The 25,191-nt window shown below is 37.0% G+C and overlaps 1 protein-coding gene across 2 annotated transcripts in view; it reads left to right on the top strand.

Annotated features, from left to right (window-relative positions):
• The window catches only part of PPP2R3A (protein phosphatase 2 regulatory subunit B''alpha), a 226,699-nt gene that overhangs the window by 136,824 nt on the left and 64,684 nt on the right, over positions 1–25,191 (top strand). For both annotated transcript variants that reach the window (XM_024131901.3, XM_028489482.2), the window contains 5 exons: positions 6,527–6,601; positions 14,733–14,819; positions 18,230–18,386; positions 23,554–23,602; positions 24,062–24,151. In XM_024131901.3, coding sequence (XP_023987669.1) covers positions 6,527–6,601; positions 14,733–14,819; positions 18,230–18,386; positions 23,554–23,602; positions 24,062–24,151 — 458 coding nt within the window. The remainder of the gene's footprint in view (positions 1–6,526; positions 6,602–14,732; positions 14,820–18,229; positions 18,387–23,553; positions 23,603–24,061; positions 24,152–25,191) is intronic.

Below are 25,191 nucleotides of genomic sequence, written 5' to 3'. Positions count from 1 at the left end.
TATGCCAAACAACTAGCAAGACAGGAACACAACCCCACCCATTAGCACAGAAGCTGCCTAAAATCATAATAAGGTTACAGACACACCAAAACACACCACCGGACGCAGACCTACACACCAGAAAGACAAGATCCAGCCTCATCCAGCAGAAAACAGGCACTAGTACCCTCCACCAGGAAGCCTACACAGCCCACTGAACCACCCTTAGCCACTGGGGGCGGACACCAAAAACAACAGGAACTACGAACTTGAAGCCTGTGAAAAGGAGACCCCAAACAGTGATTTAAGCAAAATGAGAAGGCAGCAAAACACACAGCAGATGAATGAGCAAGGTAAAAACCCACCAGACCAAACAAATGAAGAAGAAATAGGCAGTCTACCTGAAAAAGAATTCAGAGTAATGATAGTAAACATGATCCAAAATTTTGGAAATAGAATGGAGAAAATACAAGAAATGTTTAACAAGGACCTAGAAGAACTAAAGAGTAAAGAAACAATGATGAACAATACAATAAATGAAAGTTAAAATTCTCTAGAATGAATCAGTAGCAGAATAACTGAGGCAGAAGCACGGATACATGACTTGGAAGATAAAAGAGTGGAAATAACTACTGCAGAGCAGAATAAAGAAAAAATAATGAAAAGAATTGAGGGCAGTCTCAGAGACCTCTGGAACGACATTAAACACACCAATATTCGAATCATAGGGGTCCCAGAAGAAGAAGAAAAAGAGAAAGGGACTGAGAAAACATTAGGAGAGATTATAGTTGAAATTTTCCCTAATATGGGAAAGGAAATAGTTAATCAAGTCCAGGAAGCACAGAGAGTCCTATACAGGATAAACACAAGGAGAAACACGCCAAGACACATATTAATCAAACTATCAAAAATTAAATACAAAGAAAAAATATTAAAAGCAGCAACGGAAAAACAACAAATAACATATAAGGGAATCCCAATAAGGTTAACAGCTGTTCTTTCAGCAGAAACTCTGCAAGCCAGAAGGGAGTGGCAGGACATAGTTAAAGTGATGAAGGAGAAAAACCTAAAAGCAAGATTACTCTACCCAACAAGGATCTCATTCAGATTCGATGGAGAAATTAAAACCTTTACAGACAAGCAAAACTTAAGAGAATTCAGCAGCACCAAACAGCTTTACAACAAATGCTAAAGGAACTTCTCTAGGCAGGAAACACAAGAGAAGGAAAAGACCTACAATAACAAACCCAAAACAATTAAGAAAATGGTAATAGAAACATACATATTGATAGTTACCTTAAATGTAAATGGATTAAATGTTCCCAGCAAAAGACATAGACTGGCTGAATGGATACAAAAACCAGACCCATATACATGCTGTCTACAAGAGACCCACTTCAGACCAAGGGACACATACAGACTGAAAGTGAAGGAGTGGAAAAAGATATTCCATGCAAATGGAAATCAAAAGAAAGCTGGAGTAGCAGTACTCATATCAGATAAAATAGACTTTAAAATAAAGAATGTTACAAAAGACAAGGAAGGACACTACATAATGATCAAGGGATCAACCCAAGAAGAAGATACAACAATTATAAATATATATGCACCCAACATGGGAGCACCTCGATACATAAGGCAAGTACTAACAGCTATAAAAGAGAAAATCAACAGTAACACAATAATAGTGGGGGACTTTACCAACTCACACCAATGGACAGATCATCCAGACAGAAAATTAATAATGAAACACAAGCTTTAAATGACACATTAAACAAGATAGACTTGATATTTATAGGACATTCCATCAGAAAACAGCAGATTACACTTTCTTCTTAAGTGCACACAGAACATTCTCCAGGATAGATCACATCTTGGGTCACAAATCAAGCCTCAGTAAATTTAAGAAAATTGAAATCATATCAAGCAGCTTTTCCGACCACAGCGCCATGAGATTAGAAATCAGTTAAAGGGAAAACAAACGTAAAAATCACAAACACATGGAGGCTAAACAGTATGTTACTAAATAACCAAGAGATCACTGTAGAAATCAAAGAGGAAATCAAAAAAAATCTAGAGACAAATGACAACAAAAACATGATGATCCAAAACCTATGGGATGCAGCAAAAGCAGTTCTAAGAGGGAAGTTTATAGCAATACAAACCTACCTCAAGAAACAAGAAAAATCTCAAATAAACTAACCTTACACCTAAAGGAACTAGAGAAAGAAGAACAGACAGACAAAACCCAAAATTAGTAGAAGGAAAGAAAACATAAAGTTCAGAGCAGAAATATATGAAATAGAAACAAAGACAACAATAGCAAAGATCAGTAAACCTAAAAGCTGGTTCTTTGAGAAGATAAACAAAATTGATAAACCATTAGCCAGACTCATCAAGAAAAAATGGGAGAAGACTCACATCAATAGAAATAGAAATGAAAAAGGAGAAGTAACAACTGACACTGCAGAAATACAAAAGATCATGAGAGATTAGTACAAGCAACTGTATGCCAATAAAATGGACAACCTGGAAGAAATGGACAAATTCTTAGAAAAGCACAACCTTCCAAGACTGAACCAGGAACAAATAGAAAATATAAACAGACCAATCACAAGCACTGAAATTGAGACTGTGATCAAAAATCTTCCAGCAAACAAAAGCCCAGGACCAATTGGCTTCTCAGGCGAGTTGTATGAGACATTTAGAGATGAACTAACACCTATCCTTCTCAAACTCTTCCAAAATATAGCAGAGGGAGGAACACTCCCAAACTCATTCTACGAGGCCACCATCGCCCTGATACCAAAACCAGACAGAGATGTCACAAAGAAAGAAAACTACAGGCCAATATCACTGATGAACACAGATGCAAAAATCCTCAACAAAATACTACCAGACAGAATCCAACAACACATTAAAATGATCATACACCATGATCAAGTGGGGTTTATCCCTGGAATGCAAGAATTCTTCAATATATGCAAGAAAGTAGGCATAGAGGGAACTTATCTCAACATAATGAAGGCCATATATGACAAACCCACAACCAGCATCGTCCTCAATGGTGAAAAACTGAAAGTATTTCCTCTAAGATCAGGAACAAGACAAGGGTGCCCACTCTCACCACTGTTATTCAACATATTTTTGGATGTTTTAGCCACAGCAATCAAAAAAGCAAAAGAAATGAAAGGAATCCAAATTGGAAAAGAAGAAGTAAAGCTGTCACTGTTTGCAGATGACATGATACTATACATAGAGAATGCTACCAGAAAACGACTAGAGCTAATCAATGTCCACAGAACTAGAACAAAAAATTTTGCAATTTGTATGGAAACACAAAAGACCCCGAATAGCCAAATCAATCCTTAGAAAGAAAAACAGAGCTGGAGGTATCAGGCTCCCTGACTTCAGACTATACTACAAAGCTACAGTAATCAAGACAGTATGGTACTGGCACAAAAACACAAATACAGGTCAATGGAACAGGATAGAAAGCCCAGAGACAAACCCACGCACATATGAACACCTTATTTTTGGTAAAGGAGGCAAGAATACACAATGGAGAAAAGATAGCTTCTTCAGTAAGTGGTGCTGGGAAAACTGGACAGCTACATGTAAAAGAATGAAATTAGAGCACTCCCTAACACCATACACAAAAAGAAAATCAAAATGGATTAAATACATACATGTAAGGCCAGACACTATAAAACTCTTAGAGGAAAACATAGGCAGAACACTATGACATAAATCACAGCAAGATCCTTTTTGACCCACCTCCTAGAGAAATGGAAATAAAAACAAAAATAAACAAATGGGACCTAGTGAAAGTTAAAAGCTTTTGCACAGCAAAGGATACGATAAACAAGATGAAAAGACAACCCTCAGAATGGGAGAAAATATTTGCAAATGAAGCAACTGACAAAAGATTCATCTCCAAAATGTACAAGCAGCTCATGCAGCTTAATATCTAAAAAGCAAACAACCAATCCAAAAATGGGCAGAAGACCTAAATAGACATTTCTCCAAAGAAGATATACAGCTTGCCAACAAACACATGAAAGAATGCTCAACATCACTAATTATTAGAGAAATGCAAATCAAAACTACACTGAGGTATCACCTCACACTGGTCAGAATGGCCATCATCAAAAAATCTACAAACAATAAATGGTGGAGAGGGTGTGGCGAAAAGGGAACCCTCTTGCACTGTTGTTGGGAATGTTAAATTGATACAGCCACTATGGAGAACAGTATGGAGGTTCCTTAAAAATTAAAAATCTAACTACCATACGACCCAGCAATCCCACTACTGGGCATATACCCTGAGAAAACCATAATTCAAAAACAGTCATGTACCACAATGTTCACTGCAGCTCTATTTACAATAGCCAGGACATGGAAGCAATCTAAGTGTCCATCAACAGCTGAATGGATAAAGAAGATGTGACACATATATACAATGGAATATTACTCAGCCCTAAAAAGTAACGAAATTGAGTTATTTGTAGTGAGATGGATGGACCTAGAGTCTGTCATACAGGCTGAAGTAAGTCAGAAAGAGAAAAACAAATACCGTATGCTAACACATATCTATGGAATTTTTTAAAAAATGGTTATGAAGAACCTAGGGACAGGACAGGAATAAGGACGCAGACATACAGAATGGACTTGAGGACACAGGGAGGGGGAAGGGTAAGCTGGGATGAAGTGAGAGAGTGGCATGGACTTATATATACTACCAGATGTAAACTAGATAGCTAGTGGGAAGCAGCCACATAGCACAGGGATATCAGCTCGGTGCTTGGTAACCACTTAGAGGGGTGGGATAGGGAGGGTGGGAGGAAGGTGCAAGAGGAAAGAGATATGGGGATATATGTTTATGTATAGCTGATTCACTTTGTTATAAAGCAGAAACTAACACACCATTGTAAAGCAATTATACTCTAATAAAGATGTTTAATAAATAAATAAGGTAAACACCACTATATAAATGCCACTGTCAGTTTCTGTCAATGGCTGCTGAAATCTGTGGGTACAAGTTTTCAGAGAAACAGGATATTAGCAGAGTCTTAAAGTATCTCCCCCATGATATTTTTCAGTTATTAAGAGGTAATAATAAATTTATGGTGGCAACCCAGCAGATACCACTTTAACCAAGTGTGTTCAAAAATTAACACAAGTTGTAAGACATACCAGCATCACATACTCCTTGTAAGACTGAAAAGGACACAACATCACTTCTGTGGTATAGCCATTAAAAGTGTGTAACTTTAATGATGAGGAAATACCAGACAACGCCACATTGAGAGACATTCTACAGAATAACTAACCAGAACTCATAAAGTGTCAGAATCATGAAATAAAAGGAAAGACTGAAGAACTTCCACAGATTGGGAGAGACCAATGAGACACAAGAACTAATGCAGTTAGGATCCTGGAACAGAAAAAACATATTAGGGGAAAAGCTGGAAATTTTTTTTTTTTTTTTTTGCGGTATGCGGGCCTCTCACTGCTGCGGCCTCTCGTCTGTAGTTTAGTATTACATAAATGTTCATTTCCTAGTTTTGATAATTGTACTATGGTTTGTAAGTTGTTACCATTATGGGAAGCTGGGAGAAAGATGTAGGAAATCTCTCTATAAAATTTTTGTAATTTTCTGTAAGTCTAAAATTATTTCCAAATAAAATTTAAAGAAATAGTAAGGTCCATTGGTTTTAGACTGTATTGGTAGGTATGAATAGCTAACTGCTCTGAAGAAACAGAGGAAAGAGATATAACTGATGTCTGTCCATTCATGACTAGCCAATTAATAGATTATATCTATGTTAGCATTGCTGTTGCCTCTGGTTATTAAATTGACAGAATTACCTCCATTAGGTTCTCTAGGCTCATTCAAAGTGCTTTTAAAACCTAATTAGAAAATAAAAACAGTATTTCAAGGATCTAATATTCTAATAGTCTTCCATGAGAACAAAATATCAGATTTTAAAATAAATAAAATCGTAAATTGGAAAACAAATTTGTCAACACAGTTATTTTGATGAACATTAGCTGGTTCATGCAACTTAACATAGATTTATTTAAAGCTATTTGGCTACAAGCCTATTTTTTTTTCCAAAAATTTCCCATGTGTGTAGTTTGAGAAAGAATCGTTCTAGTGGGCTTGTGTCTATCATCCTTTCTGTGTAAATTTCACTTAGCAATCCCTACCAAGATCTGTGGGATGAATTTCCCAGACATGCATTTTAGAATTACAGCATGTACCTGTAAGACATTTGATTCATAAATCACCAAATATAGCTAAATTAAAATTTTAACTTTTTATTGACATATACTGTGCATATCAAAAACACGCATAAGTATGCTTGTGAAATATTTGAATTTAATAAAGTACTAATTAAATTTTAAGTACATTGTTCAATATTCTGAAACAGCGAGTTTGCTCAACTGGCCAGTATTCTACAAGAGGGAAAAAAATTCTGTTGGTGTCTTGGGGTTTTTTTTGGTATGTTTGTTAATTTAGTTTGGTTTTGTTCTTTTTCAGGATGTGGTAGATACACATCCTGGCCTCACGTTCCTGAAAGATGCTCCAGAATTCCACTCCCGCTACATCACCACGGTAGGCCAAGTCCCTTTTTGTCTTAATATAACTCTATAAGTCTCCTTTTTGTCATTATCTAGTATCCAGGCTTTCAGATCTTTATGCAAAATGGGCTATAATGATTATTTTAAGTGGAAGGAAGTAAAATTGAATTAATTATTTCTATCTATTTGCCGTTTATATGTGCCCAGCGCTTAAGAGGTCTCTTGTATATAAAATTTAAGTGATATGCTCATTCTGTCTGGTATTATGAGGTATACCTTTTGCTGTATCATTAATATTGATACCCAGTTTATCTTTAGCATTTGCAAATAATACTGAAAGAATTTTCAACAGCCTTTTCCAAAAAAAGATGTATCTATAGTACCTCAAAGTTCGAACTGAAATGATAATGAAAAATAGATTGTGTGTAATCAGAAAACAAATCATGTGAGAATTTTAAATAACATGATCACAATCTCCTGTTTTGTGGGATGTTCTCATTCCATATTTCTCATGCACAGCCTCATTTGGTCAGTCACAGGCAGGGCATGCAGTATGAGTGAGAGCACACAGGCCTACAGCTTACACTGCATCCACACCAGGCATTCTCTGCCCTAGCTTCCAGATTATCTTTGGAAGAACTCCACAGATGAACCAACCTCAGGGCACACCTCACATTCACAGCCATACCTGGGGGAGATGATCCCTGCCTCTGGCTCCGATCCCCTGGTAAATAGGACAGTCTCCTCTGAGGAAGGCCCTCTCATTCTTAGGGCACTTTTTGTTGGCTATGGATTTGTTGGTTTCTGTTGAGTTACAAAATACTACCATTCTTTTTCTACTGTAGGAACTTCATTATTTGCTTTTACATTGATTCTCTTCTGTCATAAAACTTTATAAGACTTTATTTGAACCATAAGGTGTCACTGTCATCCAAGACTATCTCAGAAGTTATTTTTGCCTGTTAACCACAACACTCTACTAAACTATCTCCACTACAATCACCCTGGCCCAGCCAGTCATCCTTGTGTTTCACATGGATTTCTTCTAATTGTTCTCCCTACTTACACCCTCATTGCCCTACAGTCTAGTCTCCACAAAGCAGAGTTATCCTTTGAAAATATAAGTCAGACCATGTCACTCCTCTGGTCAGACCCTCCAGTGTTTCCCCATCTCATTCAGAATAAAAGCCAAACTTCTTGCCAAGACTCTCCGTAACCACTTCCTACACACACACACCCTCACAGCCCCCACTCTCTGATCTTACGTCCCTCCACCCTGCCGCCCCTAGCTCACTCTGCTTCAGCAACAACGGCCTGCCTCCTCTCTGTTCCTGGAACAGACCAAACCTGCTTCTGCCTCAGGTGCTTTGTTCTTACTCTTTCCTCTGCCTGGAATGCTCTTCCTACAGATTTCCACATGACTCACTCCCTCACTTCATCCAGATGTGTGCTCAGATATTCCCTTCTGAGTGAGACCTTCCCTGATCACCCTCTGCCTTCTTCACCCTTCTTCTCCCTATCCCCTCCCTCTACACTTCTATTCCTTTGTTCTGCTTTATTTTCCTTCTTAGCGCCTATATCACTGATATGTGAATTTTTTGTTTATTGTCCATCCATCTCCTTCTCTATAATATAAACTCCATGAGAGGAGGGATTTTGTCTATATTTACATGTTGCTGTATCTCCAATACCTAGAATAGTGCCTGGCACATAATAGATACACAGTAAGTATTTATTTAGTGAATAAGTGAAGTTATTCATGCTTAAGAATTCTATACATAACCCTGGTTTCAATTCCAATAGGAATTATTGGGTTCTGATTGCTGACTGTTCTATAAACTCAGGACGTATTAATAGTATATTAGAATCTCAAAAATTAGAAAAGATCTTAAAGATAATCTAGTCCAACCTTCTACCAATTCAGAAAATGCTGTCTACAGAGGAACCTTTTATTGGAATTTGTTCTTAGAAAAGATATTAAAGAACAGAATTATAAAAGAGATACATTTTCCTTCTATACACTTTCCAGTTTGGTATTTATTGAAGTATGATCACTGGACCTATGACGGTCTGTAGTCATCTAGCAAGTGGCCCCCAGGAAGTTTTAGGAAGAGTGAAAAACCATGAAACCATTTTGTTCGCATATAATTCACATTTTCTGAGAAATGCTAGTATGTTAATTGTTGAACAAAAAGAACTACATAGGTCAATTAACAGGATCCAATTAATTATTGCTGACATATTTGCATGGCATTTGCATATTATTGTTTACATTTCTTAAATTTACGCTTTATTTTTAGTATTATGCTGCTTTATCCCCAGTTCACAAAAATGAATCCGGTATAACCGATTCACTTTGTTGTACAGCAGAAACTAATACAACATTGTAAATCAACTATACTCCAATAAAAATTTTTTTTTAATGAATCCATTACTCAGTAGTAGTCATTAAAGTGTAAAATACTTGTGAAATAATGATAATGGGGCAACTCAAAACATCATAACGTAAGTTCTAAATAAGATCCAATTGAGAATACAGAATGTGAATCTGTTTGTACTGAGATAAGTGTACCTACTGTTGTGATAATCTCATACTACCCTCCAAAACAGAAAGATGCAAATAAAAAGCATCACACTGAATACCTAGAAAGAATTTTATTGGACTGGTTATCTGTTCTACCCAGTGCCTTTTCTATTATGAAATTTGGTCAGATAATGACCTGAAGTCATTGAAAGTTTTAGGTTATTTCAGAGTACAGTGAATTTTTCTATTAAAAAATACAAAATAAGCTTTCTAGTATGAAATTAATTAATTTTGTTGCTAATGGCATAGAAGTAACCAAATTAGAGAAGTGTCATTCTCTACCCTGTTCATGGCAAAGATAACAGTATTTCCAAGAAACTTACAAAGATCAGCCTCAGAATTAATGACAGATATCTCAAAAAAAGCAAAATTAATTTATCATATGACCCTATTGAATATATAATCTCAGTGGCATACAGTATAGGACAATTAACATATTTTGTTTGCATGGTAGAGTTATTCAGTTATTTCACTTTACAGTTGGAAGAAACTGCTCACACAGTGTATATGACTCAAGTATTAGCTTATGTGTGGCACATATACAATGAAGAGAAGTTGGGCAACTTTTATTTTCCATTTATCACTGAAAACCTATGCTACAGGAAAAGACTTTATTTGTTTGTTTAGTTAATTATTTTGTCAGCTGTTTTAGAGTGGAAAGGCAGAACACCAAATTTACATATAGCAAAAAAGGACATCACTACCTAAATAAGAGATTATACCCAGAGTCACTCCACGTTCTCCTTTATTTCCAGAGAAGAGTTGGCAAGTGAGAAATAAGCCTCTTGATATCGAATGAAAATGAGAATTGGAAATACCAGCAAATTGTAGCCCTTGAGTTTGCAGGTTTGCATACCATGTAAAGAAATTGCCAGTGAATAAGGCTCTGCTTATCCTTACTGGCATATGCTGACTTTTGAGGAAAGAGGTACTCATGTGAGGTTTTAAAATAAGTGATAATACTGAAAATACTTTTTTGTGATATTGGTGCTGGCAGTAAAGATATTTCTGTGGCTTGCTCAGATGGTATCTTAGTGGTGTGTTCAGTGTCTTGATTGGCCTGAATCTATCACTCCAGGCTGAAATGTCAGGATTTTCATTGTTGAGGACAAGGTAGTGATATTTCCTAAAATGGCTAAACTGGTGGAAACTGCTCATCACTAATAGCTTAACTCTTTCCCCTTGAGAACGTTTTCTCTTGACAGAGAAAGAAATCATTTTTATTAGATAGTTTTGTTTAAGTCCAAGTTCTGCAGGAGACCATGAAGAAATACTTTTCAGAGCCATAGTAACTAGAGTGGATCAGGAATCCATTCACACACACACACACACCGCCTAATAGAAGAGCCAGGCTTCCAGCATTGAGTTGTTCGTCTGCATTAAAGTCATCTACAAAGAGCAATCTCTCTGTAATTTCTGTGTCTGCATTTGATCTGCTTATCAAAAACTCTCTGACAGAACCACCAGACATATATTTCTATTCCTGGTGACCTCTAATTGTGAATTAGAGGTTTCCAATTCAATAGATATAAAGAAAAAGAAAGGAAACTGACTTACGATTCAAATTGTCAAGTTGACTAGAGATCCCTTGGTGAAAAACTATCAAATTTTATTTCTCTCACTGATAGTAAACAGTTATTCTTACTATTATTAATTTTTACATTTTGTTTGATATTTTAAAATTTTTGATTAATTTCTTTTTAAAAACCTAAAACTGGTAGACCAAAAAAGTTAGGGGGGAAAAAAACTAATTAATGTAGAACCAGCAGTTACATGCTCTCACCACTAGATGGTGCCCCTACCTCGATAAGCTAAAATGCTGAATCAGTTGTGTGGAAACCAATAAATGTGCTGATGTAAGGGGCCACTGGATAAGGAGATTTAGGCTATGGAAAAATGGAATACAGGTGCATTTTATTACAGTATCAGACAAGTAGGTTAGCAGAGGCTAAAAATAGGAAATTACTTAACATTCAGAATGTTTATGGATTTTAAAAATTCTGTCAAAAGAACAAAAGATGAAGAAAAGAATAAAATAAAAATAAATACAGATTAAAGTTTTATAATTTTAAGTGTTATATAGTACCTCCATAAGTAATATAAAATATTTGAGGGGTATATAAATACAAAATTTAGATAGACAGGAAACTTAGACTTTAAGATAAATTTACATTCAAAATCAAGAAATAAGGACAAAAGTCTAATAATGTGCAACAAAGAAAAGTTTGGTGTAATAATATGTATTGAAATTGACTTTAACTTGAGAGAGAAGACATGGAACTATGATAAAAGATATTCTTAATTTTTATTTTCATATATATAATTTCTGGCCTAAAATCCTCCATCTTTTTTATAGGAGCTTTTGTGAAGCTAGTGCTAAAAATACAGTGTTGAGTAAAACACATTCTGTGCCCTCACTCAGAGTCTGAGTGACTGGGGCCAGTAGAGAAGTTGTAGACACCAGCTAGTCCCAGCTCCCATCTAACATGGGAATCCTGTGAGCTTCTGCTTAAATAATTGTGGTGAGGGCTTCCCTGGTGGCGCAGTGGTTGCGCGTCCGCCTGCCGATGCAGGGGAGCCAGGTTCGCGCCCCGGTCCGGGAGGATCCCGCGTGCCGCGGAGCGGCTGGGCCCGTGAGCCGCGGCCGCTGGGCCTGCGCGTCCGGAGCCTGCGCTCCGCGACGGGAGAAAAATAATAATAATAATAATAATAATAATAATAATTGTGGTGAGAAGAAACCTCACTACTTCATACAACCCATTGCTTCATAAGGCTAATGTTAGGAAACTCTTGTTTACACTGAAGCATTTCTAACCAGTAAGGGCATTTCTATCCAGTAATTCTAGTAGTTCCAGTTCTATTTCTACCCTCTGATGCAGTTCAAAACAAATCAACTTCTTCTTCCACCTGATAACCATTCAGATCATGGTCACATCTATACTGTAGTCTTATTTTTTCCTCAAGAGTAAACACAACTAAATTAATAGTATCTTTCACAATAATTTTGTATACAGTTCCCTGTTTTATATTTTCTGTACATCTTATATTCAATCTATCTATAAATCATAGACAACAGTAATAATTTTATGTAAAATATTAATTAGAGAACTTTCCTAGGTTAGTCTTCATCTGCTGTTCAAAACTCTGGATAGAGTTATTCAATTAGCTATGAATCCAACCCATATGTCTCTATCACAAATATAACATGAAAGTCTTTGTTACACAGCTTTCCAATCTCATTAATTTATCAAGCAGTTTTCCAAAGAAGATATACAGATGGCCAACAGGTACATGAAAAGATGTTCAACATTACTAATCAGGGAAATTCAAATCAAAACTAAAGTGAGATACCACCTCACACTTGTTAGAATGGCTATCATCAAAAAGACAAGAAATAACAAGGATGTGGAAAAAAGGGAACTCATGTGCATTCTTGGTGGGAATGTAAATTGGTGCAGCCAGTGGAGGTTCCTCAAAAAAATTAAAATAGAATTACTGTATGATCCAGCAATTCCGCTCCTGGGTATTTATCCAAAGGAAACAGAAACAGTAACTTGAAAAGATACATGCACCCCTGTGTTACTGTGTCATTATTTACAATAGCCAATAAATGGAAACAACCTAAGTGTTCATCCACAGATGAATGGATAAAGAAAATGTGGAATACATTGGAATATTGCTCAGCCATAAAAAAAAGAGTGAAATCTTGCCATTCGCAACACCATGGATGGACCTTGAGGGCATTATGCTAAGGGAAATAAGTCAGAGAAAGACAAATACTGTATGATATAAATCTTTGAAAAAAAAAAAAAAGAATGCTCACAAACACAGAGAACAGATTGGGAGCTGCCAGACGCAGGGGGTGGGGAAAGGGCAAAATGGGTGAAGGGAATCAAAAGGTATAAACTTCCAGTTGTGAAATAAATTAGTCATGGGGATGTAACTTACAGCATGGTGACTATAGTTCATAGTACTGTACTGAATATTTGAAAGTTACTAAGAAAGTAAATCTTAAAAGTTCTCATCACATGAAAGGAAAATTCTGTAACTGTGGAAATGGATGTTCACTAGACTTATTGTGGCGATTATTTCACAATATATACAAATATCAAATCATTATGTTGTATACCTAAAACTAATATAATGTATGTTAATTATACCTCAGTTTTTTAAATTATCATGCAGTTATTGACCACCTGATGATATAGGGAGAGCAACATATCAGGCACTGGGATGCAAGTGAAAAGAGATCAGGTTCCTTAGAATTTGGAGGTGATGACAATCAGGTGTACCTGTGTTTAGAATATAACCACAGGATGACCGAAGGAGACTCAGGTGACATCAGGAGCACAGAAGACAGCTCTATCCAAGTCCCTGTGCTGGGGCTTCCTATGGAGTTGGTAACTGAGCTAGATTCTGAAGGATCAGGAGGAGTTAGCACGGGTAGCAGAGATGGGGTGAGGAATGCTGGGCAGCAGAAGTCTGGACCTTCATCCTGAGGCTAGTTTCTTCCTGTTATTTTTGGGAATCACTTTCTTCGATAAAGAATCCAGAAACAGAATAGTGGTTTGGTTCCTCATTAGGCCTACTCTTAGGATAGATGTCCAAGTGTCTTCTCTTTTTTGTTCTTCTTGCACTAAAATAGCCTAAAAAAGGGATCTAACCTCTTCTATGATAAAAACCACCAAGGTTACAGGATTTCCATATCATTAGATAATCAAAACTAAAGCCAAAGTACCAAAAAAGCTGCTTAACTGCTCTTCTCACCCTTGCTTCCTTTCGAAGAAGAAAGGAAAAAAAAGAAAAAAACCCTAATAGGTCAAGTGCAAATTAAATGGGTGGGAATAACCCCAGGTAAAATTGTTAAGAATGCACTGTGGCCTCCTACCTCCAGGATTGCAGCCTGTCTTCCTTCTCCAGTCCTCCCCTACACAACAGCACATACATCCTCAATTTCAGACACCTTTGCTACCCATCCTCCTTCTCTCCCATCTTGTCCAGGGTCTCCTCCAGAGTTTCACCTTTGTTAAACTTATTAAAACACTAGTTAGTAACAAAACTGTTCATGCCTAAATAAGGACTCGGGATATAAACTATCCCAGATGTATCTGAGTTTCCAGAGAGAGTTCAGAAGTCTTCAAAACTCCAATGGATAAGGCTATAATAACCAGAATATGCCCTCTTGAATCATACCATGTTGGCAGCCATTCTTCTGACCCAGTAATTATTAAGCCACCCTAGTGCAGATTTCCCACCTCATATGCCTTCCAGAAACATCTAGCCTAATAAGCACTACTTGAATCCCTATATGAGAGGTAAAAATGAAAGTGACACGTAGGCACCTGGGAAATGCAGACTTGTGAGCAAAGAATTTTTTTATTCTTAGAATTATAAGGGCAGATGCAAACTATATGGATGTAGACTTTTTTTAATATAGTATTCATTTTTACTAGAAATTACACTTGATATAATCAAAGGGCCAAAACTTAGCTTGGTTCAAAGAATGTTCATAAGAGGGCCTTGATAAAGTAATAGATATCTTTAATGTTTTTATTTGGTTTTGTTTTCCTTTTGGAACCAGGTTATTCAGAGAATATTCTACACAGTCAACAGATCTTGGAGTGGAAAAATTACTGCAACAGAGATAAGAAAAAGCAACTTTTTGCAAGTATGCCTCTCATTGAAATTCATATATAAGGAGCAATTTCAATAATAATCTTACTTCATTTAACAAATATTTGAGTGCTTATTATGTACAAAGCCCTGTCACTACTTTCAGTTATTAAGCAGTTATCAGATACCTGCAATGGGTTGGGGGAACAAAGATGAATAACAAGAGATTTTTGCATCAGGGCATGCACTGTGGAGCAAAAGAGAAAAGGGCACAGACAGCCACACCTGACTTGAAATATTCCACAGAAATGTATCATAAACATGCAGTGAAGGCTTCACAGTAGGACTGGCATGTGATCTTGACCTTAGAGATATCAGGAGTTTACCAAGATAAAGAAATCAAAAGAAAAGGGGATTCCAGATAGAGGAAGCAGCATAAACAAAGGCCCAGAAGCATGAAAGTGTCCCGTTCAGGAACTGCAGAACAGTCTTAAGTGGCCACAGGCTCCAAGGAGAGTGACCAGTGATGAGGCCTGAGGGGTGAGACAGGGCCAGGTTGGGAAGGGCCTTGCAAAAGAAATGGAGGAATTTCAACTTGTTCCTTTTAGCTGTGACTCTTTATCCATCTCCTGCTAGAGAAAAATACTAAAAATTCCTTTTAAGAAAGAATGCATTTCATTCAATTATTTTATTTATTTTACCAAATGAGAAAGTATTGACCACTAGTGGGAGCCTTTAACCGAGGTAATCTTCATGCCTGATTGTTCAAGCTCTTCTATTAACCTAAAGAAAGTAGAATTGGTCACTCTTGAAAGGAAATGAAATATTTTATTTTAAATAAATCATACTAAATGAAGCTTAAGCAAATAATACAACCTTATTTACACTCTGTTTTTCCCATCTTCATCTGGGACAAAGTAACAAAGACTTGGCAAAATTAGAAATCCATAATAAATATGCAAATACTTTTTATTCTAATAAATGAAAAGTCATCATCACTGTCATTATTAATATTTACTGAACACCTGGTGTCTGCCTGGGCTCTCAAGAGGTAATGTGGTATGGGTTGAGATGGCAAGAATTCCATTAAAAAGGCCTTACACCTTAAGAATGATAGGTGCTTCCCTGGTGGCGCAGTGGTTAAGAATCTGCCTGCCAATGCAGGAGACACGGGTTTGAGCCCTGGTCCAGGAGAATCCCACATGCCTCAAAGCAACTAAGCCCTTGCGCCACAACTACTGAGCCTGCTCTCTAGAGCCCCGTGAGCCACAGCTACTGAAGCCCGCATGCCTAGAGCCTGTGCTCCGCAGCAAGAGAAGCCCACACGCTGCAACAAAGAGTAGCCCCCACTACCCAAAACTAGAGAAAGCCCACGTGCAGCAACAAAGACCCAATGCAGCCAAAAATAAATAAATAAATAAATAAATTTTATAATGATAATAATTCCTCACATTCCTGAAGCACATTAGAGTTTGTATTTCTAGATCATTATTATAATCCATATTTTTTTACTGATGATAAATTCATATGGTTGAATGACTTGGATACGATCACACAGCAAAATAAGTGGCTGAACGGGAAATAGAACTCAAGTGTTCTGCTTCCCTCTATTTTCTTCCCTACCCCTCTCCTTAGTCTTCCTCTTAGTACATGAAAGTATGCTCATAAAATATTCTAATAACATAAACATACACAGAATAATAAGCAGAAGTCACTATCTCTTCACTCTGCCATTTCACTCCCTTTACCAGAGGGAACCCATATTATCTGTAGTTTTATTCCTCTCTGTGTGTGTGTGTGTGTGTGTGTGTGTGTGTGTGTGTGTGTAGTATATATATGTGTGGAGTATATAGTTTTGTTCTGTGTGGCTGCTTTTTTGAATTATTTTTAATATGTGAGACCATACTTATTATTCTGTTAACTTTTTTTAACTTAACAGTATGTCTTGATGTTTTTTCATTTCCATTCATATAAATCTAATTCTTTTAACTACTGCGTAATCTGTGGCACGGCTGTACTGTAATTACATACTTCTCTACTGAAGATGTTCAAGTCGCTTTCATTATCTCCCTATTACAATAATGCAGTGAACACCCTTATACTTTCCTCTTGTGTGTATATGAGTAATAATGTCTCTAAAATAGAGTAGTGGAGAGAAAATCCTGGATCAGATGGCATGTGCATTTTTAATTTGATAGATCCTGCCAAGTTACCCTACTAAACGCCTGCACTAGTTCATACTTAAATTTACATACTCACCAACAGCAGAAGTTATTCATTTTTTTCATTTTATGACAGTCCAGTAGATGAAAATGAGAGCTCCCTGCTTCTCAAGGTATTTGTTTTATTGTACATATTCTGCTTTATACACATTAAAGAGCATTTTATTTAAAAAAACATTACAAGCAAGTTTGGAAAACAGAAGAAAAAGCATATTTTACCACCCTAATAAAACTAATATTCTTGTATGTGTTCGTCTAGTCTCATTCATATACATATTTGGATTTTAGAATTTAATATAGTTCTTAATGTGTACAATCTTATATCCTGTATTTTGCACTTACCATGTCATGATCTTCCTTTGTTTCTATATAGACTATAATTTTTACTGGCTGCAAAATATTTCATTGAGTGGCTTTTACCATAATTTGGAATTCAAGGTGAAAAACATTATAAGAAAGATGACTATTTCATAATACAAGTATATTACTTTGATAAAAATTATTTTCTAAAATGTAAATACTGGAAATCCAAAATTCCATTTTATTTTCTTTTTAAGATTTAGCTAGTACATGTTTTAACCTTCCTTTTAAATTTTACTTCAGACTTCTCTCTTATGGACAGCATATACCTAGATCTGCTTTTTGGGTTTGGGTTTTATTCTCAATCTGAAAATCTTTTAATAGGGAGATTTAACTCATTTACCTTTGTTGTGACTGTTGATACATCTGGTCTTATTTCTGTCATCTCACTTTGTTTTTTCCTATTTCCTAAGTTTCCTTATGGTTTATCTGTTTTCTGACTCTTTCTAAAAACATCTTCATTTATCTACCCACTTATATGATAATTTGGCTTATTACAAGAATTCTGGGCTCAAAAATCACTGTTTCTGGTGTTTTCCCTAGGGGTACACAGTGAGTCAGGGGAGACCCAGGCTTATTTCCAGCTCAGGGCTCTGCAGCTCTACCCTCCATGCCTTCTATGCCAGACTACCCCACACTATCACAATGGTATAAATAAGTCACCTTTATGGTAAACTTGATGCCATTACAAAACCAAACCCTGCATGTGGATGCCTACTCTTAAAAGGTAGGATGAGGTTGCCTACTAAATTTCCTGGTTTGGTACCAAAACCAAAATTTTTAATTCCGTTTAGAGTAAAAATTAACTAGAATCTATATAATGGCCAAAGCTGGGTCTTCATAGTTTTAAAATAAATTAATCCTTCTATTCATACCATTTCAGACTCTAGCGCTTTTGGAAGAAGAGGAAGATATAAACCAAATCACAGATTATTTCTCCTATGAACACTTCTATGTTATTTATTGTAAATTCTGGGAACTAGATAGTGATCATGACCTCTACGTCAGCCAGGACGATCTGTCTCGATACAATGACCAGGGTGAGTGTTTCTATGGATGTTGACTTTACTATTTTGAAGAAGGCAAGAGTTAAATTGTGCTCATTCATTCTGGGGAATTCCCATTTCTTAAATTCTGTATCTAATCAAGTCCTCTTGAAAGGGCCAAGAATTTTTAAGTAGACATGAGTGAAGGTACTAATTTTTTATTTAGAAACCAGGTTTAGGAGAAGGGGTTTGGAGGTAAGAAATTAGAGTCTTAGTTTGATGAATGGGTGAGTCTTTATAGTGATGCTTATTTTCTGATGATGAACTGAATAAGAACCACATCTATGTAAAGTTTATTTGAAAGAGAATGTATATACACCTTTATAAATTCTCATTTTACAGTATTTATAAACAACCAAGGATGAAAATGATGTTTCTAATTTGCCAGTGTTTTCAAGGATTCATAAAACCTTTTCTGGAATTTAGTTCTAGAAAAGGTATTTTCTCTGCAGGTGAATTTTGTGTGCTTTCTTTTGTCAGAAAACAAAAAATTACATATTACATGATATTACCCTTCTTACTTCATTTTGACCAGTAGTAAACTTAGAACCTGTTTCCTGCTAATTTAATATTCTTAACCAAGCACCAAGATACATTGATTCATTCTTCTCTCATAAGATTGTCCCTGTTCTGTTCTTAAATGTCTTCTCAGATACTGTGGATTTTTTTTAATAAGCCCTTAGCCTTTTAGATGTAGCAAAGTACAAATCTTAAATAAATATTTTGAATTTTGCTTCTGATATTTGGTATATCTGTGACTAGTAGTATACATCTTAAGAAAAGGTTCATTCTATATGTCAGTTTTCATAGAACTTTCCATTTTAAGAAACAGAGTTCTAGCTCACAAAACTCAGGTGCCAACCAGTTATCAAGAGGAAATACTAAATTGTACTTATTTGATAAACAAGCATTTTAGTATTGTATCCTTCCTTCTTCAAGTACAGATGTACCTCGTTTTATTACACTTTGCTTTATTGCACTTTGCAGATAGAGCATTTTTGACAATTTGAATGTTTGGGGCAGCCCTGCATTGAGCAAGTCTATCGGTGCCATTTTTCCAGCAGTATTTGTTCACTTCATGTCTCTGTGTCACATTTTGCTAATTCTCACAATATTTCAAAACGTTTTCATTATTGTTATATTTTTTATGGTGATCTGTGGTCAGTGATCTTTGATGTTACTATTGTAATAGTTTTGGGGGACCATGAACCACACCTGTATGACAGCAAGCTTAATTGATAACTGTTGTTTGTGTTCTAAGTACTCTACCGACCAAGTGTTTCCCCATCTCCCTCCCTCTCCTCGGGCCTCCATATTCCCTGAGACACAACAATATTGAAATTAGGCAAATTAATAGCCCTACAATGGCCTCTAAATGTCCAAGTGAAAGGGAGAGTGGCACATCTCTCACTTTAAATCAAAAGCTAGAAAGCTTAGAGGGGAAGGCACGTTGAAAGCCAGGACAGGCTGAAAGCTAGGCCTCTTGTGCCAACAGTTAGCCAGGTAGTGAATGAATGTGAAGGAAAAGTTCTCGAAGGAAATTAAAAGTGCTATTCCAGTGAACACATGAATAAGAAAGTGAAACTGGGGGGCTTCCCTGGTGGCGCAGTGGTTGAGAATCCGCCTGCTGATGCAGGGGACACGGGTTCGTGCCCCGGTCCGGGAAGATCCCACATGCTGCGGAGCGGCTGGGCCCGTGAGCCATGGCCGCTGAGCCTGCGCATCCAGAGCCTGTGCTCCACAACGGGAGAGGCCCACGTACCACAAAAAGAAAAAAAAAAAAAAAAAAAAAGAAAGAAAGAAAGTGAAACTGGGAATTCCCTGGCTGTCTAGTGGTTAGGACTTGGTGCTTTCACTGCCCAGGTTCAATCCCTGGTTGGGGAACTAAGATCGCACAAGCTGCATGATGTGGTTAAGGAAAAAAAAAAAAAAAAAAAAAAAAGTGAAACCGCCTTGTTTGCTGATACGTAGAAAGTTTTAGTAGTCTGGATAGAAGATCACACCAGCTACAACATTCCCTTAAGCCAGAGCCTAATCCAGAGCAAGGCCCTAACTCTCTTCAATTCTGTGAAGGCTGAGAGAGGTAAGGGAGCTTCAGGAGAAAAGTTTGAAACTAGCAGAAGTTGGTTCATGAGGTTTAAGGAAAGAAGCCGTTTCTATAATATGAAGGTACAAGGTGAAGCAGCAAGTTATCCAGAAGATCTAGCTAAGATAATGAAGGTGGCTACACTAAACATCAGATTTTCAATGTAGATGCAACAGCTTTCTATTGGAAGAAAAAGCCATCTTGGACTTTCATAGCTAGAGAGGAGAAGTCAGTGCCTGGCTTTAAAGCGTCAAAGGACAGGCTGACTCTCTTGTTAGGGGCTAATGCAGTGCAGGTGGTGACTTTAAGTTGAAGCCAGCGCTCATTTACCATTCCAAAAATCCTAGAGCCCTTAAGAATTATGCTAAATCTCTTCTGCCTGCGCTTTACAAATGGAACAACAAACCCTGGATGACAGCACATCTGATTACAACATGGTTTTCTAAATATTTTAAGCCCACTGTTGAGACCTACTGCTCAGGAAAAAAAGATTCCTTTCAAAATATGACCCTGATTCACAATGCATCTGGTCACCCAAGAGCTCTGATGGAGATGTACAATGAGATTAATGTTGTTTACATGCCTGCTGACACAACGTCCATTCCGCAGCCCATGGATCAAAGAGTAGTTTCAACTTTCAAGTCTTACTCAAGAAATACGTTTCATAAGACTATAGCTACCATAGGTAATGACTCCTTTGATGGATCTGGGCAAAGTCCATTGAAAATCTACTGTAAAGGATCACCATTCTAGATGCTGTTAAGAACATTCATGATTCATGGGAAGAGGTCAGAATATAAACATGAACAGGAGTTTGGAAGAAGTTGATTCCAATCCTCATGGATGTCTTTGAGGGGTTCAAGACTTCAGTGGAGGAAGTAACTGCAGATGTGGTAGAAACAGAGAACTAGAATTAGAAGAGGAGCCTGAAGATGTGACTGACTTGCTGCAAATCTCATGATAAAACTAACAGATGAGGAGTTGCTGCACATGGATGAGCAAAGAGAGCAGTTTCTGGAGATGGGATCTACTCCTGGTAAAGATGCTGTGAAGATTGTTGAAATGACAACAAAGGATTTAGACTATTATATAAACTTAGTTGATAAAGCAGCAGCAAGGTTTGAGAGGATTGTCTTCAATTTTGAAGGAACTTCTGCTGTGGGTAAAATGCTATCAAACAGCACTGCATGTAACAGAGAAATCATTTGCGAAAGGAAGAGTCGATCTATGTGGCAAATTTCATTGTCGTCTTATTTTAAGAAATTGCCACAGTCACCCCAGCCTTCAGCAGCCGGCACCCTGATCAGTCAGCAGCCATCGACATTGAGGCAAGACCCTCCGCCAGCAAAGAGATTACAGTTTGCTGAAGGCTTAGATGGTTAGCATTTTTTAGCAATAAAGTATTTTTAATTAAGTTATATGTATTGATTTTTTAAGACAGAATTCTGTTGCACACTTAATAGACTATAGTATAGAATAAACATAACTCATGTGCAGTGGGAAACCAAAAAATTCATGTGACTCACTTTATTGTGATATTCACTTTATTGAGGTGGCCTGGAACTGAACCCACAATATCTCTGAGGTATGCCTATAGTCATACATTCCTGTTACAAGAATAGCATAAAGATGGAGATATTTATAGGGGTATCAGGCCAACCTTGTTAGCTATGCACCTTCTAATTACCAGTGGCCAGATCATCTGTATAACGTGAGCTAGTCTCCAGAGGTCATACAAAATGTGGGCTCTAAAGCGCCTTCTCTGGCTGGCATAACCATAGTTCTCATTAAGCCCTAAAATATTGTATATACACATAGAGTAACTCATTAGAGGCATGTTAAAGGAATGATGTCCAGAAAAGCAGGCATCTAGGCCTGCATAATGCAGGAGCCACTGAAACTCTGTGTAATTGCCCACCCACTAATCTGTCCTTAATGGGACAACATGATCTTAAGTTTTAGGAGCTTAAACCTTCTAACTCTAAAGAAAGACTTTCAAAAAGACTTTAGCTTCAGAATTAAATACCATTGCCTTTCCTATATAGCCCTCTTCTGTTCTATTTCCTCTTATTTCCAAATTATTAACCCCATAAACCAGTGCTCAACAAACTCTAGGGGGCCCTTATTCAACATTTGGTATGTGGCCAGGAATGGCAGTGCTGACACTCATATTCTCAACATTCTTCAACCAAATTAATTAACCTTTATGTTGACCATACCTAACACTGTGCAGAAGAGTTAGAGCTGGTAGCTGCTAACTCTAATGATATCACTAATTCTGAAGTTTTAGTGTGCATGCCATTGCCTGGGGCACTTGTTAAAAGAACAGATTCCTATCCTCACTACATCCCTAGGTCTGAGATCCACTGTTATCTCCTTTTTTTTAACTAATGCTTTTGGTTACTTTGAACTCACAATGAGGTGCACTGATATAGATTACCTAGGATCTGTCATCAAAAGCAACATACTATCTTAAGATATAATCGTCCCTCTGAATAAAACTTACTGATGGAATTTATTTTAAAATGGTATGTTATATCATGTTATATCCTGGATTTTTATAGGATGAGAATATAAGAAAAGTATTTGTGGTATGTTTTAGTATCTTTTATAAAACTCTACCTGAAAAACAGTTCTCCATTGTTTTACTCAAATTCCCCAACAATCAGTTCTCCCCCTTGAATTTAATGCTAGGATAAAATCTGTCTTATTTTGGGGGAAAAGCTGTCTTGTCTCATTAGATAACAAGATCAATACAAATTTTGTACATTTTTGTCTTAGTTGTCAGGATATTCAGAACCAATTCGATGCTCAACTATATTAATACATCCCAGCTGTCAGGCACATCCATTTGCCTGTTCTTTTTTAAATGATTGATTGATTGATAGAGTAAGCCGTCTCAAATTCCTGCTTTCAAAAAGTATCAGTTATACATAAGTAAAAATTTAACTACTCATATTCTCATCATGGAAGATTATTAAGTTTTAGCTTGTGGCTACTTAAAAATAAATTTGCCAAAAATATTGCCTTTTGGAGCATGTTTTAACTAGCTTTGTACTTTTTATTTACATTTAGCTTCATCAAACAGGATTATTGAAAGGATATTCTCTGGGGCAGTAACAAGGTAAGAAAAAGCATCTGAGTTTTAAAGTGAACTACAAGTAATAGTTTAACAATGTCATTTTAGCAAGGCTTCCTGCATAATTTGTCAGTGCTGTAGGTCAGATAATACCCTACAAAACATGCAGTTGTGGCTTCATACAAGACGGCGGTAATTCTTTAATATATGGGTATTAGTCCTTTATCAAAATACAGGTAACAGTATTTAACCTGCTGATTATTTGTATTAAAATTAGAAACCAGATTTCTTTTTTCATATCTGCAAATGCTTTCTGATTTCATCCTCTAGGCATTTGAAAATAAGATAGGCAGTGGAAGGGGTTGCCCTTTGTGAGGTTTCCAGCATTCTATTTTTTTTTAACTTAATTTCCAAAGAAATGTTACTTTATTTCTTAGTCTCTCATAGTACTAAATTTATCTGAGTAATTGCTCAGGAAACTTTATAATTGTGTGTTTTCTTCAGGGGAAAAACAGTACAGAAAGAGGGAAGAATGAGCTATGCAGATTTTGTTTGGTTTTTGATTTCTGAGGAAGACAAAAGGAACCCCACCAGGTATGACTTCTGAGTTTCCTTTGCCAAGATGTTAAACACATGAGCAAAGCTTGAAAAGTTCATGATATATACCTAGTGAATGCCAGCTCAACTAGGGGTGCCAAGATGGGTTTGACTTAGTCTCTGCCCTCAGACTGAATGTACAGCCGCAGTGTATCAAGAGAAGTGCTCTTACCCCTGGAAACAAAGGTGAAGTGACATGTGAGCTGGCCCTGAAGGATATTAAGCATTTATATGGAATATGGGAATAGATACTGTGGATTTTAGTTGTTTCATGATCTTCCTTGTTCAGTAGTAAATTGGAGAGGAAAGAAGAGCAAACTGTGGATGACTAGTATATGAGAACACGCCCTCATTCTCCCGGTTAGAATCATCTCTCCCTTTCCTTGGAATACCTTGATTTGTCGCTGTGAGTTTATCCATGTGTTTCTTACACCTCTGTAACACTGTGTTACACAAGCTAGGAATAAAAAGAAGAGAGGGACATAGATTTTTGTGTCCCTCTCTTCTTTTTATTCCTAGCTTGTGTAACACAGTGTCCTGCACATAGCTTCTGCTCAGTACCAAGGAAGGGAGAGTCTGCAGTCCCTGATGCTGCTTGCTGGTATTACTGACTCATCTGTCTGCATGTTAGTTCAAAAAGTTATCTAAATGTTGGATATATGGTTTGGAAATCATTGAAATGGAAATAAAACTAATTTATTTCATGGGCAGCATGTTGTCTATTTCAAAGATAGTAATTTGTTGTTCATGTAGACAACTTAGAAAACATGGCTAAAGCAGAAGAAAATAAACTTTAATACTGATAATTCTAACACTCAGAAAAAGACACTTAAAAATTGGTATGTGGGGCTTTCCTGGTGGTGCAGTGGTTGAGAGTCCGCCTACTGATGCAGGGGATACGGGTTCGTGCCCTGGTCCGGGAAGATCCCACATGCTGCGGAGAGGCTGGGCCCGTGAGCCATGGCCGCTGAGCCTGCGTGTCCGGAGCCTGTGCTCCGCAACGGGAGAGGCCACAACAGTGAGAGGCCCGCGTACCG

Source organism: Physeter macrocephalus, chromosome 1 (assembly GCF_002837175.3).
Source record: "Physeter macrocephalus isolate SW-GA chromosome 1, ASM283717v5, whole genome shotgun sequence".
Classification (NCBI taxonomy): Eukaryota; Metazoa; Chordata; class Mammalia; order Artiodactyla; family Physeteridae; genus Physeter; species Physeter macrocephalus.
The sequence above is the reverse complement of the archived record's forward strand: the minus strand, read 5'-3'. Positions and strand labels throughout refer to the sequence as shown.